Source organism: Mytilus californianus, unplaced genomic scaffold (assembly GCF_021869535.1).
Source record: "Mytilus californianus isolate M0D057914Y unplaced genomic scaffold, xbMytCali1.0.p SCAF_11, whole genome shotgun sequence".
Taxonomy (NCBI): Eukaryota; Metazoa; Mollusca; class Bivalvia; order Mytilida; family Mytilidae; genus Mytilus; species Mytilus californianus.
This window is the reverse complement of record NW_026262593.1, coordinates 47,689,602-47,705,242: the sequence shown is the minus strand read 5'-3', so window position 1 is coordinate 47,705,242 and position 15,641 is coordinate 47,689,602. Positions and strand designations below refer to the sequence as shown.

The following is a 15,641-nucleotide window of genomic DNA, read 5'->3' as shown; positions in this document are numbered from 1 at the left end:
CTATCAAATAAAAGTGGAAATCATTTATTCTCATGTAGTTTGACAAATTAATACCAATAGATCATTCAGGGAAGTTGTCAAAGTACAAATTTAATATTTCCTGAATTTCACCTCTTAGGCCACAGACCACAATTAAATTCTCTATTAGTTCTTTATAACGTTTTGTTTCATTAAAAAAAATGCTCCGGTTCTTTTTGTCAAATATTTTGTGTGTGTAAAGTACAGTACTAGTCCAAACATATATCAAACATTCAGAAATATCGCTCCCCAGCATCTTACAAATTTAGCCAATACACATCCATACCCCTATGGACAAGTCAAGAGATGTTCCGAAAACTGTAAATATCACCTTTTTGCACCTGGCCTAATTACTCTTTCCATATCAAAATCAGTTAAAATACAACATCCAAAAGTTTATTTCACCTCTCTTCTTTCATTTCCATCCAAAAAAATCTAAGAAATGAGTGAGGAAGGGAAAGAAAAAAAATTAAGAAAAAATACACTCTAATTAAAAGGAACTATATTCGTGGACAACGAAAAGCAGGATCATTAATTGTAGTCTTTGGCCTATTAGGGGTCTAAACCTTGACCAATTCTAATAAAACTTGGTATGATTTAAGCTTAGTGTATTATAAAACAGTTTACAAAGTTTCAAAGCCATATGATACCAATTATAAAAATTGTGGCATTTTTTATATCTGAACTTTGGGTGCTGAATTGTGGCGTTGAATTAGAATAATTTCAACTATCAAATTTGGGCTTCTAAAAACCAAAATATACCAAAACTTACACTTTTTAATGTTTCTATGTATAAGTTATCACCTATTAAAAGCAACAGATAGCATACTTCATGTTTCAGACTTATAAAAAATGGCCAGAAGTAAATTTCATATGGGCCTGTGCCAAAAAATAGAGGTTTTCAAATGAAGTGAGGCCTTATATGCAATGTAATATTTTTCACTTACCACAATTTTCTGAAGTTGTTAAGTTATAAAAAAACCTTTTACATGTTATAAATGTACTTTTAATGGAAATATAAGTTTCAAATAGCATAACACATGTGAATAAAATGGTCTTCAGCAATGTCAAGCTTAAAAAAACAGGTTGTCAATTTAGGTCGTTCCCCACATTTGCATATTAAAAAGCATATAAATGATATGGGAGATGAAGATATGCTTCTTTTTGCTCAAATCTTTGCTCAGATATGATAAAACATGGAGCCTGGATGTAACAAGACTGTCACTTTCAACTATATATGTAGACAGTATGATCATCTAATGCAAAGTTATTTACTTTACTTTTTAAAACCGGCATGAAATTTCAGCCTCAAAAGGCCAATATTTTAACCACTAGCTATCAAACAAAAGAAAATAAAGGTAGTCTGTGAAACAGACAAGGTCAAACAACCAGTAATACGTGCTTTTGATACAGTTTCAGTGAAATCTGCTAAAAGGAATTCAACTTGTATGTGCATAGAACCTCATTTTTCACTTGCTTCATACTGACCGTTAGACTAGGACCATTAAAGCAGCACATTTTGCACTCTTGTTCTGATTTTATCTACTTTTTTTGTATGTTTAGTGTTCAAAAATGAGTTAAACATCTACATTAGATACCACAAACACAAGTAGAAAATCAGAAAAACCTGTGAGAGGGAAAGTAAGCATGCTACTTTTGTAAAAATATTGAAACAACTGAAAAAGTTCAATTTTGGGCATGTAGGCTGAAATGTCACTTTTTTACAAAATTTCTATCAAATAAAAGTGGAAATCATTTATTCTCATGTAGTTTGACAAATTAATACCAATAGATCATTCAGGGAAGTTGTCAAAGTACAAATTTAATATTTCCTGAATTTCACCTCTTAGGCCACAGACCACAATTAAATTCTCTATTAGTTCTTTATAACGTTTTGTTTCATTAAAAAAAATGCTCCGGTTCTTTTTGTCAAATATTTTGTGTGTGTAAAGTACAGTACTAGTCCAAACATATATCAAACATTCAGAAATATCGCTCCCCAGCATCTTACAAATTTAGCCAATACACATCCATACCCCTATGGACAAGTCAAGAGATGTTCCGAAAACTGTAAATATCACCTTTTTGCACCTGGCCTAATTACTCTTTCCATATCAAAATCAGTTAAAATACAACATCCAAAAGTTTATTTCACCTCTCTTCTTTCATTTCCATCCAAAAAAATCTAAGAAATGAGTGAGGAAGGGAAAGAAAAAAAATTAAGAAAAAATACACTCTAATTAAAAGGAACTATATTCGTGGACAACGAAAAGCAGGATCATTAATTGTAGTCTTTGGCCTATTAGGGGTCTAAACCTTGACCAATTCTAATAAAACTTGGTATGATTTAAGCTTAGTGTATTATAAAACAGTTTACAAAGTTTCAAAGCCATATGATACCAATTATAAAAATTGTGGCATTTTTTATATCTGAACTTTGGGTGCTGAATTGTGGCGTTGAATTAGAATAATTTCAACTATCAAATTTGGGCTTCTAAAAACCAAAATATACCAAAACTTACACTTTTTAATGTTTCTATGTATAAGTTATCACCTATTAAAAGCAACAGATAGCATACTTCATGTTTCAGACTTATAAAAAATGGCCAGAAGTAAATTTCATATGGGCCTGTGCCAAAAAATAGAGGTTTTCAAATGAAGTGAGGCCTTATATGCAATGTAATATTTTTCACTTACCACAATTTTCTGAAGTTGTTAAGTTATAAAAAAACCTTTTACATGTTATAAATGTACTTTTAATGGAAATATAAGTTTCAAATAGCATAACACATGTGAATAAAATGGTCTTCAGCAATGTCAAGCTTAAAAAAACAGGTTGTCAATTTAGGTCGTTCCCCACATTTGCATATTAAAAAGCATATAAATGATATGGGAGATGAAGATATGCTTCTTTTTGCTCAAATCTTTGCTCAGATATGATAAAACATGGAGCCTGGATGTAACAAGACTGTCACTTTCAACTATATATGTAGACAGTATGATCATCTAATGCAAAGTTATTTACTTTACTTTTTAAAACCGGCATGAAATTTCAGCCTCAAAAGGCCAATATTTTAACCACTAGCTATCAAACAAAAGAAAATAAAGGTAGTCTGTGAAACAGACAAGGTCAAACAACCAGTAATACGTGCTTTTGATACAGTTTCAGTGAAATCTGCTAAAAGGAATTCAACTTGTATGTGCATAGAACCTCATTTTTCACTTGCTTCATACTGACCGTTAGACTAGGACCATTAAAGCAGCACATTTTGCACTCTTGTTCTGATTTTATCTACTTTTTTTGTATGTTTAGTGTTCAAAAATGAGTTAAACATCTACATTAGATACCACAAACACAAGTAGAAAATCAGAAAAACCTGTGAGAGGGAAAGTAAGCATGCTACTTTTGTAAAAATATTGAAACAACTGAAAAAGTTCAATTTTGGGCATGTAGGCTGAAATGTCACTTTTTTACAAAATTTCTATCAAATAAAAGTGGAAATCATTTATTCTCATGTAGTTTGACAAATTAATACCAATAGATCATTCAGGGAAGTTGTCAAAGTACAAATTTAATATTTCCTGAATTTCACCTCTTAGGCCACAGACCACAATTAAATTCTCTATTAGTTCTTTATAACGTTTTGTTTCATTAAAAAAAATGCTCCGGTTCTTTTTGTCAAATATTTTGTGTGTGTAAAGTACAGTACTAGTCCAAACATATATCAAACATTCAGAAATATCGCTCCCCAGCATCTTACAAATTTAGCCAATACACATCCATACCCCTATGGACAAGTCAAGAGATGTTCCGAAAACTGTAAATATCACCTTTTTGCACCTGGCCTAATTACTCTTTCCATATCAAAATCAGTTAAAATACAACATCCAAAAGTTTATTTCACCTCTCTTCTTTCATTTCCATCCAAAAAAATCTAAGAAATGAGTGAGGAAGGGAAAGAAAAAAAATTAAGAAAAAATACACTCTAATTAAAAGGAACTATATTCGTGGACAACGAAAAGCAGGATCATTAATTGTAGTCTTTGGCCTATTAGGGGTCTAAACCTTGACCAATTCTAATAAAACTTGGTATGATTTAAGCTTAGTGTATTATAAAACAGTTTACAAAGTTTCAAAGCCATATGATACCAATTATAAAAATTGTGGCATTTTTTATATCTGAACTTTGGGTGCTGAATTGTGGCGTTGAATTAGAATAATTTCAACTATCAAATTTGGGCTTCTAAAAACCAAAATATACCAAAACTTACACTTTTTAATGTTTCTATGTATAAGTTATCACCTATTAAAAGCAACAGATAGCATACTTCATGTTTCAGACTTATAAAAAATGGCCAGAAGTAAATTTCATATGGGCCTGTGCCAAAAAATAGAGGTTTTCAAATGAAGTGAGGCCTTATATGCAATGTAATATTTTTCACTTACCACAATTTTCTGAAGTTGTTAAGTTATAAAAAAACCTTTTACATGTTATAAATGTACTTTTAATGGAAATATAAGTTTCAAATAGCATAACACATGTGAATAAAATGGTCTTCAGCAATGTCAAGCTTAAAAAAACAGGTTGTCAATTTAGGTCGTTCCCCACATTTGCATATTAAAAAGCATATAAATGATATGGGAGATGAAGATATGCTTCTTTTTGCTCAAATCTTTGCTCAGATATGATAAAACATGGAGCCTGGATGTAACAAGACTGTCACTTTCAACTATATATGTAGACAGTATGATCATCTAATGCAAAGTTATTTACTTTACTTTTTAAAACCGGCATGAAATTTCAGCCTCAAAAGGCCAATATTTTAACCACTAGCTATCAAACAAAAGAAAATAAAGGTAGTCTGTGAAACAGACAAGGTCAAACAACCAGTAATACGTGCTTTTGATACAGTTTCAGTGAAATCTGCTAAAAGGAATTCAACTTGTATGTGCATAGAACCTCATTTTTCACTTGCTTCATACTGACCGTTAGACTAGGACCATTAAAGCAGCACATTTTGCACTCTTGTTCTGATTTTATCTACTTTTTTTGTATGTTTAGTGTTCAAAAATGAGTTAAACATCTACATTAGATACCACAAACACAAGTAGAAAATCAGAAAAACCTGTGAGAGGGAAAGTAAGCATGCTACTTTTGTAAAAATATTGAAACAACTGAAAAAGTTCAATTTTGGGCATGTAGGCTGAAATGTCACTTTTTTACAAAATTTCTATCAAATAAAAGTGGAAATCATTTATTCTCATGTAGTTTGACAAATTAATACCAATAGATCATTCAGGGAAGTTGTCAAAGTACAAATTTAATATTTCCTGAATTTCACCTCTTAGGCCACAGACCACAATTAAATTCTCTATTAGTTCTTTATAACGTTTTGTTTCATTAAAAAAAATGCTCCGGTTCTTTTTGTCAAATATTTTGTGTGTGTAAAGTACAGTACTAGTCCAAACATATATCAAACATTCAGAAATATCGCTCCCCAGCATCTTACAAATTTAGCCAATACACATCCATACCCCTATGGACAAGTCAAGAGATGTTCCGAAAACTGTAAATATCACCTTTTTGCACCTGGCCTAATTACTCTTTCCATATCAAAATCAGTTAAAATACAACATCCAAAAGTTTATTTCACCTCTCTTCTTTCATTTCCATCCAAAAAAATCTAAGAAATGAGTGAGGAAGGGAAAGAAAAAAAATTAAGAAAAAATACACTCTAATTAAAAGGAACTATATTCGTGGACAACGAAAAGCAGGATCATTAATTGTAGTCTTTGGCCTATTAGGGGTCTAAACCTTGACCAATTCTAATAAAACTTGGTATGATTTAAGCTTAGTGTATTATAAAACAGTTTACAAAGTTTCAAAGCCATATGATACCAATTATAAAAATTGTGGCATTTTTTATATCTGAACTTTGGGTGCTGAATTGTGGCGTTGAATTAGAATAATTTCAACTATCAAATTTGGGCTTCTAAAAACCAAAATATACCAAAACTTACACTTTTTAATGTTTCTATGTATAAGTTATCACCTATTAAAAGCAACAGATAGCATACTTCATGTTTCAGACTTATAAAAAATGGCCAGAAGTAAATTTCATATGGGCCTGTGCCAAAAAATAGAGGTTTTCAAATGAAGTGAGGCCTTATATGCAATGTAATATTTTTCACTTACCACAATTTTCTGAAGTTGTTAAGTTATAAAAAAACCTTTTACATGTTATAAATGTACTTTTAATGGAAATATAAGTTTCAAATAGCATAACACATGTGAATAAAATGGTCTTCAGCAATGTCAAGCTTAAAAAAACAGGTTGTCAATTTAGGTCGTTCCCCACATTTGCATATTAAAAAGCATATAAATGATATGGGAGATGAAGATATGCTTCTTTTTGCTCAAATCTTTGCTCAGATATGATAAAACATGGAGCCTGGATGTAACAAGACTGTCACTTTCAACTATATATGTAGACAGTATGATCATCTAATGCAAAGTTATTTACTTTACTTTTTAAAACCGGCATGAAATTTCAGCCTCAAAAGGCCAATATTTTAACCACTAGCTATCAAACAAAAGAAAATAAAGGTAGTCTGTGAAACAGACAAGGTCAAACAACCAGTAATACGTGCTTTTGATACAGTTTCAGTGAAATCTGCTAAAAGGAATTCAACTTGTATGTGCATAGAACCTCATTTTTCACTTGCTTCATACTGACCGTTAGACTAGGACCATTAAAGCAGCACATTTTGCACTCTTGTTCTGATTTTATCTACTTTTTTTGTATGTTTAGTGTTCAAAAATGAGTTAAACATCTACATTAGATACCACAAACACAAGTAGAAAATCAGAAAAACCTGTGAGAGGGAAAGTAAGCATGCTACTTTTGTAAAAATATTGAAACAACTGAAAAAGTTCAATTTTGGGCATGTAGGCTGAAATGTCACTTTTTTACAAAATTTCTATCAAATAAAAGTGGAAATCATTTATTCTCATGTAGTTTGACAAATTAATACCAATAGATCATTCAGGGAAGTTGTCAAAGTACAAATTTAATATTTCCTGAATTTCACCTCTTAGGCCACAGACCACAATTAAATTCTCTATTAGTTCTTTATAACGTTTTGTTTCATTAAAAAAAATGCTCCGGTTCTTTTTGTCAAATATTTTGTGTGTGTAAAGTACAGTACTAGTCCAAACATATATCAAACATTCAGAAATATCGCTCCCCAGCATCTTACAAATTTAGCCAATACACATCCATACCCCTATGGACAAGTCAAGAGATGTTCCGAAAACTGTAAATATCACCTTTTTGCACCTGGCCTAATTACTCTTTCCATATCAAAATCAGTTAAAATACAACATCCAAAAGTTTATTTCACCTCTCTTCTTTCATTTCCATCCAAAAAAATCTAAGAAATGAGTGAGGAAGGGAAAGAAAAAAAATTAAGAAAAAATACACTCTAATTAAAAGGAACTATATTCGTGGACAACGAAAAGCAGGATCATTAATTGTGGTCTTTGGCCTGGTACCTAACACTACAGGGAGATAACTCTGTAAAAATCAGCTAAACGTTTTAATCACGTTGTATTGTTAAGGAAATATTAAGCTTCTCAATGATCAAAATTAGTGTTTGTCAAACTGCAATATAACCAATGAAATTTTTCTGATAAAGTGGTTGGTTCAAATTTTTTGAAATTTTTATATTTTTGTCAAAGGGTCAAAGTAAACATTTTGTCAAAATTTTAAGAAAATTAAACGAGCCAAATTAATATTAGTCAAGTGTTGGGTACCACCTTAAATGGCTTGAACAAAATGTTTGCCTGTATGTCTGTTATACTTACCAATACGATCTTGTTTTAGAAAGCATTTATTAACTAAAATTCAATTTTAATATTGGTATATAGGAACTGGAAGTTGATTCCAAATTGTTTTCATCTATCAATCAATTAAGGAAGTAACAAGGGTACGCTGAAGTTGAGAATTACAAGCGACGAGACAAAATAGATAAGACCAAAATCACCTTTTTACATCTTCCTGTTTTAAATATAAACAATGGATTTTAAAGTTTAACCAAAATAGTAAGACGTAATGAGTGTATTTTCTGGTGACATATGACCAACATGTAGTATGTTACATAATAGACCTTTTCAATAACTCTCGACGACGACTTTTACCACCTACAGGTTACAGGTGAAATGAAGATGTCGTTTCAAAGATAAAAATCATTCAGAAATCATATTCGATTTGAGGGTATTAGACTATTTTGAAAGAATCAGCAATTTGCGGATGTTCCTGTTTTTTTTTGTCTATCCCTGAATTTGCGACATATCAAGGTAACCTTCAAGTAAAAATTGATTGCAATCAATCAACTTCCGAATCCGTTTTCATCTACACATACATGATTATACGAATAACTCGTTGATGGAATGCTTCTTTTTATTGAATACAGAAATAAAGTTAAAAATTGGTTGAAATGAAAAAGATAAAGGAATTAGTACATTATTGAGGGATCCGATGACAAAATTAATATACATTGTAAAGACATGTGCCGCTCTTGTTAATACACGTAAAACATTGTTTGATTAAACATTTTCTACTAAAATACTTTTTTTCATTTTCCCAATTTCTGTAATGAAACTATAAGCTCATTGTTTAAATAGATAAAATTAAATATTGAGCTCGAGGCTCTTCCTTAACTCAATACGCAATTCAAAGATAAAATTGAATTTCAATTAATAATTGGTTGACAATAAAAAAATATTTTACAAAGTATAAAAGACATACAGGCAAATATTTTTTTTCTTGCCAGACACTACTAGTTATATTCATATATACGATTATTGAAACAATCCCTACATTTTACGCTCTTTTACCTGTCGGTGTCGTTGTCAACTGTATGTGTAGACAGTTATTGAAAAGGTCTAATAGCACAACCTTGTACGTTTTGTTTTTATCCTTTCATATAACAAGCATAATGGCTGTTTCAGTAATGATTTCTGCACCATGGGATTGAAAGAAGTCAATTTTCACAGTTATTAGATAAAATAATATTATGATTTGTCTACTCATAACACATGTATCTGGAAGTTCCTTGATCAGGTACACAATTGATTAACAATATTGAAATCCAAAACATAAAACATAAATCCTTTTAGAGCAAAAAATAAAAAATAAAAAACAACCCACAGGGCCTAAATCAAACAGTTGAAACCGTAGAAGTACAAGTTTGCCTTAGGGAGTTGCAACTTTGGTTTATAGCACAGTTACATTAATCATGAACTCAAAGTATACGTCAACCAACATATATTAACAGAAGCATGCCAGTACGAAAACACTGACTAAAGGGGGTGGGGGGATTTGCGGGAATGATAGTCCACCAGCAGCGGGAACGGATAAAAAGGTAGAAAATACAAATATGAATTTATTTTAGGGAAATGTATAAGAACTACACCGATGTTTTAACGACCAATGTTCAAGAAGATGTTAAACATTATCATATCAAAGATGTCGATGGAATAGAAATGTATAAGCAAAGGTATAACATGAATTTTAGAACCTTTATTTCACAAATTATAAGAAATACTACATTTGATGCTGAAGAAAAAAAAAGTCTCTTCATTGAAAAATAAGCAAAAGATATCATGAGATAGATATAGGAAGATGTGGTATGAGTTCCAATGAGACAACTCTCCATCCAAGTTACAATTTATAAAAGTAAACCATTATAGGTCAAGGTACGGAGAGCATTCAAAATTCATAAGTGGAAGAAAAACCGACTGGACAATGGAAAAAACGAAAATACCACGAAAGACAAACAACAGTCTACAAAACACTAGATAGACGTTAAAAACCGAGCAACACGAACAACATGAGTTGAAATATTCAAAAAGTAATGAATATGAAATTTAAGTGAAGAACAAAATAAAAATAAAAACATTATTGAGAAGTATATAAATGGTTGTTTAGCATAATGAATTATATTTTTCATTTCTATCTCATTCGTGAAGTGTAATGTCTATGTATAACAAATTCCTAACACCAGAAGCACACAAGTATATCGTAGACACTTCCGGATTTGACACGTTAGGGTTTGATATAAGTGCATTGGTTGAAGTAGTTACCTCACCTCCGTCTAATGAAAAGGAAGAAGTTCTAACTGTGTCAAAAGGATTTCAATCAATACCAACTACTCTTCTTGACAGATTTTTACGTGAAAGTAAAAGGTAAGACATGTCATTTCAAGCAAAATAAATTTAAACTTTCTTGTTTAAGCCGTTTTTCCATATTGTGTATTAAAGACATTTAGGAAGATATATGAGGGGCCTGATGGGTTATTTTCGTTCTTCGTGATCGGCGCATTTTCGCTATCGTGATCCGTTTTTCTACAGATTTTTTTTTTTATATTTTCGTGATCCGTGATCATGGAAATTTATTTTCTGTGAATCGTGATTGACAAAAAAAATCAACTCGTGAATCGTGATGAGACCCCCCCCCCCCCCCCATCAGGCCCCTCATATATGACCTGTTTGCCTTTAGGGGTCAGAATTATACACATTTATCTGTTTCTAATATTTAAGTTTTAATATCGGCGTTTAGGATTTGCGAACTGGGCGGAAAAAGGAAGTTTTTTTCTAAATAGTATTTAATTCGCAATTATTTAACGCGAAAAAGGTCGTCATTATAAAATGTAACCTTTTTGTTAATATTTAGAAACCTTCAAATGTTTAGGACCATCCAAAAATGTATAAAAGTTGATGTGATTGTGAATTCAGTGGATGCAGAAACAAACATTACACATTTAAAAAATAGAAAACAACACGTTTAATAATTTCATGCGTCCGAAGCGCTTTTCTGGATTTACCTTCATCAGGAACGCTAAATGCCAAACATTTGCAATCCAAGGGATGTATAAGTAACGAAACAGTTGAAGAGCTATATGACAAAAATACCTAAAACAAATAGCCAAATTCATCTAAGGTCAACTTTGCCTGAGGGAGTTGAAACCTTAGTAAAATATCATTCTTTGTAATAACTGACATAACATATGTACTACCTAAGTTATGGCAAGTGCCGTTCAACAAGAAACCTCTCAATCTGCATCGTACGCCAGCCAATGAGGTACACACGATATAAACAACGCAAGACTTTATTATCGTGACAAAAATGAAGCATTTGGTTTACGAATAACACGAACAGTCCATGGATAGTACGAACGCTGTAAATAAGCTGCAGAACTAAAAATATAAAAACAAGATGAACCATTAAATAAAGATATTAAAATACTGTTTTCCAGCAATGAGGATAATATTTATTGATCGTTCAATAAAATTATAAAAGGAACCGTTGTGGATATGGTTATATCATATATATTATTTCACATGCATTCATGTTAATCCGTGTATTTCATTGTGGAAAGTGTAATTTTTAATGACATCTTCTTATTATCTTGTTTTCATACCAGGCATCATATAAAGCTAAATCACCATCTGAAAGCAATTCGGAAAGCAAAAAGTGGGATTTATAATTTGTATTTTGAACCAACGGTTACCAGAAATGGAAGGACACGCATTATTTCGGTAATTTTTTTTTAAAACAAATGAATAATACGCTGATATGTTTTAATAATCATAATGATGAAATAGAGATGATATAACCAATACGTTTATTAATAACAAATAAATTCTGAAAGATAATTGTGTTTTGTCATTTGATTTTGCCTTGTGATAAGGGACTTTCCGATTGAATTTTCCTCGGAGTTCAGTATTTTTGTGATTTTTCTTTTTGTTACAAAAAACTTCAAAATATGAAATTAACATGTTATAAATCTTTTTAAAATCAAGTGGATTTCAAGTGTATGTTTTTGTAGCCCATCTTACCCAGTAACATAACTCATGTAATTGCAATATATTTAAAATATCGCTCTTTTGAAATCTTTTCTGCATTATCCGTTTATTAGTTTTGAAAAAAAATGTATCAAGGTAAACTTTTAGCTAGCGATGAAAATATTAAAAAGGGAAAACCATCAGAATTGTAAATGTTACTGAAAACTTATCAATGCATCCCATATTCGAGAAAGACATGTGGAATGTACGCAAATTGGTCTAAAACTTTTCACTGAAGAGACATTTATTGTCAAAATACGCACAAAAGGTCGTATTTTTCTCCGACTGTTTATGACGCCTTTACACTAAATCAATTGGATGTGTACTGATTGATTTTTAATCTTAGACACATTATTTTTGTATTAGTTGCCAGTGGATTTGAACTAGCTTTCAGTAACTGCTAGTTCTCTCAGATCGTTTCTAAGTGTCTTCAGTGTTTTTATCAGTTGCTCTTGTGCTTTGGATCGATATGATGAATTAAGCACTTTTCAACTGAATTTTATAGTTTGTTCTTATGTTGTGCTTAACCACTAAAGTTCCATGTTAGGCAAAGGTTGGGCGCCCGCAAAAATGTTTAACCCCAAACTGCCAAGTGCCCGCAGTAGTTGAGTGGTTGTCGTTTGTTGCTGTTTATCATAGTTATGTATTTTTCGTTAATTGGTTGTACATAAATCAGTCCGTTAGTTTTCTCGTTTGAATTGTGTTCATTTTAAATGTTTTCATGGTCTTTCAGATATTGCTATGCGGTATGGTTTTTACACATTGTTGAATGGCGTACGGTTGCCTGTAGTAGCTTACTTTTTCCTTGTTATTTGGTCTCTGGTTGAAGGATGTCTCATTGGCAATCACACCACATCTTTTTATTATTATGTAAAGAGAATTACGGAAATTGGTCTCACACCTATCTTCAGTACCACCTTGTCTGTAAGGCTACTTGTTAGCTATCCCCGAAGTTGCAACCCGCTCAATAATCAGTGCTCCGCTAGTGGAATCATTCAAAACATACTTTTCGTCGGGGAATGTCTAGTTCATCATTTTTATAATTCAGCTAAAACTAAAGGTTGCATGTTCCTCATGAAAAATTGACCTAAAGCGGTTTTTGGTGTACTCGTTAAGCCTGAGTGTTTTTTCCTTACAAACCTTTTTTTCATTTAGTGTTTTACTGTTGGTCTCTGTCGTATTGAATAGTAGTCAATGAATATGTTAAATTCTAGATTGTCCAAAATCTACCAAATTGCATAAATGACAAATGGGTTCAATTAGCTTTTTAGATCTCAATTCCTCTTTTAAATCTTGATTAGTGGAATAAAAAAAGGTATGCAAAAGAATAAACAATAAAAAGTAAGATAACAAAAATACCGAACTCCGAGGAAAATTCAAAAATACAAAAAATAGACAAAGCACATTAGCCAAAACGAAAGACAAGAATACAAAAAATTACCATAGCACAATAACACAATGACGGGATGTATAAGTACCGAGCCACGTCAAATGGATATTACCAAAAAATAGACTAAACAGTAAAAGTAAAAAATTACAAAGACAAATAAAAGAATAATATAATAACACGTTATTTTAAAAGATGATTAACAACGTCAGTACCTTGAATCTATACTTCAAGAACATCGTGTATTATTTGTGAAGTTGATACGGAATATTTATCAACAAGGTATTGGTATCTTCCGATGAACTTTTTTAGAAAAAGGACGAGACGTTCTTTGACATACCCCTGGTTCATCAACTTTTTGCTCAGACACTGGTGACGTTTTACAAAGTCTGAGTAGCAGTAATTTTATTGTTTTATTTATTTTTGTACCTTTTATATGAATACCCACAATCACTAAAAGTAATCTCAAAGCATTAACATTAACTTTATGTTTATTTTTAGAATAGGCCTTACATAAGGAAGTGTGCTAAGAAGATAATTCTTGCAGTCAATAGATTATCGCTTGAAAGGCTTGAGTGGCAGGGTTTGTATCAACCACATATTAGAGAATATATGACCAAAGCAGTAAAAGACGTTAGTGCAGGGAAATATTATCTCTCATACAATTCACCATGGTGGAGAAGTTCCCCCTTTTACGCCGATTATGTAATATCAGATACTCCATTAAAACAAACATACGATTTCGGAACATCAAAAGCTAATCCATTAAAATCAGTTCTACAGCCAATGTACACAGATGCTAGAATACATATATCTTACTGGAAGGAATTAGTTGAAAGGGAAAATGGTGATATTACTGATGGAGATATCGCGTTCCCAATTGGAAAGGAAATGGTTAATATTACAAATAAATACCTTGGTCACATCTATAAACTTCCTCTAAACGCTATACCGCAGCCAATAAGTGGAGTTATAAGTCTGTGGCATAATTATCCGTACGGTGGAGCATGGCAAGTATGGATGCCAGGGTATATATGGACTGATGTGGAACAACAGATGACCAAACCGTCAAAAGATGATGACGTATTTGTCGTGACTAATGCTTTTAATTCTCGTTCTTTTTCATATTGGACAAATGGAGCGCTGCAATCAGTCGAACTCGCTATGCCATTCTTTGGTTTGCAGAGTAAAGTGTTAGACTAGTGTCTTCAATATAACTGTATCTTCATGTGATGCCATTTTATTAACCCTCAAAAATATAAACGAAAGTGTTTAAGTGTCTTACTAAGAAATAGGCTGAGACACTTTTTACTCTTAAAGCATACACTACTCTAATTAAAAATTAAAAAAAACAGAAAATATGCGCCAATCTGATTATAATACAGATTCTGTGACCATGCTTCGCTATAAGGATCTGACAACACTCAATTGCACTTTCTGTTCTGATAATTATCACATCAGCCAATGAAATTTCAGCCTTCAAAATTTTGAATGTGTGTATCATTACGATAAATCAAGACGACCCCGAAAGATCTTTGAAAAATAAAATAAAATGGAGTGTGTTCAGCTCGTTGTAGCGAAGCGTTGACACAAGATCTATATTTTAATCTACAAAAAACTCATCAGGATCAAAAAAGGTAAACACCCAAATAAGGTACGAAGTTGAAGAGCATTGAGGACAAAACGTCACCATTTTTTTCAAAGATAAGCAGACGTACTTTGGTCATTCAAATCATTCTGAGCAATTTCTGGGCAATTCTTTTTTAAATTATAGCTTATCCACATGCATCATAATAATTATTGTTATATATATTGTTGGTTTACATATTTAAGGAAATCTTACAAACAGAAATTAAAATCTATTCCTACCAGATGCCTTTGCGGACTCTTCTGTTCCGTGTTGTATTGTTGCATCTTCATGTCATAATCCCAAAAGCTATTCGAATAATGTGTTTCATTTTCTCAAATTATACGGATCAGTATCAATTTTGTAATAATTTTCGTATGATAATGTTATTCCATCTTGTATCTCTTGTTGTTTAGTACGAAAATCCAGACATAACTTTGATCTCGCTATAAAAGAGAGGCGGAAACTCCCAAAGGAATATTCATACTCAAACATCGACGACAAACTGACAAGGTCATAGTAAAACATTGCATAAAAAGAAAAATAGCCTACAAAACAAAACTAAAGACTTAACAAAACGAACATCAATAAAAAGACCTGGTGATCTAAGGTTCTCTGGAATCGTAAATTAGACTTCAAAGCTGTGAACCTACACCCCATTTTGGTTTCAGATGAAAAGATTAAAAAAAAAGTCATGAAC

General features: G+C 31.8%; 1 protein-coding gene across 1 annotated transcript in view; it reads left to right on the top strand.

Annotated features, from left to right (window-relative positions):
• Nucleotides 1-15,411, top strand: part of LOC127720215 (aplysianin-A-like) — a 124,653-nt gene extending 109,242 nt beyond the window's left edge. Inside the window, exons 4-7 of the mRNA XM_052226691.1 lie at nt 9,476-9,580; nt 10,053-10,268; nt 11,507-11,621; nt 13,816-15,411. Coding sequence (XP_052082651.1) covers nt 9,476-9,580; nt 10,053-10,268; nt 11,507-11,621; nt 13,816-14,517 — 1,138 coding nt within the window. The 3' untranslated portion in view covers nt 14,518-15,411. The remainder of the gene's footprint in view (nt 1-9,475; nt 9,581-10,052; nt 10,269-11,506; nt 11,622-13,815) is intronic.
• Nucleotides 15,412-15,641: the final 230 nt, after the last annotated feature.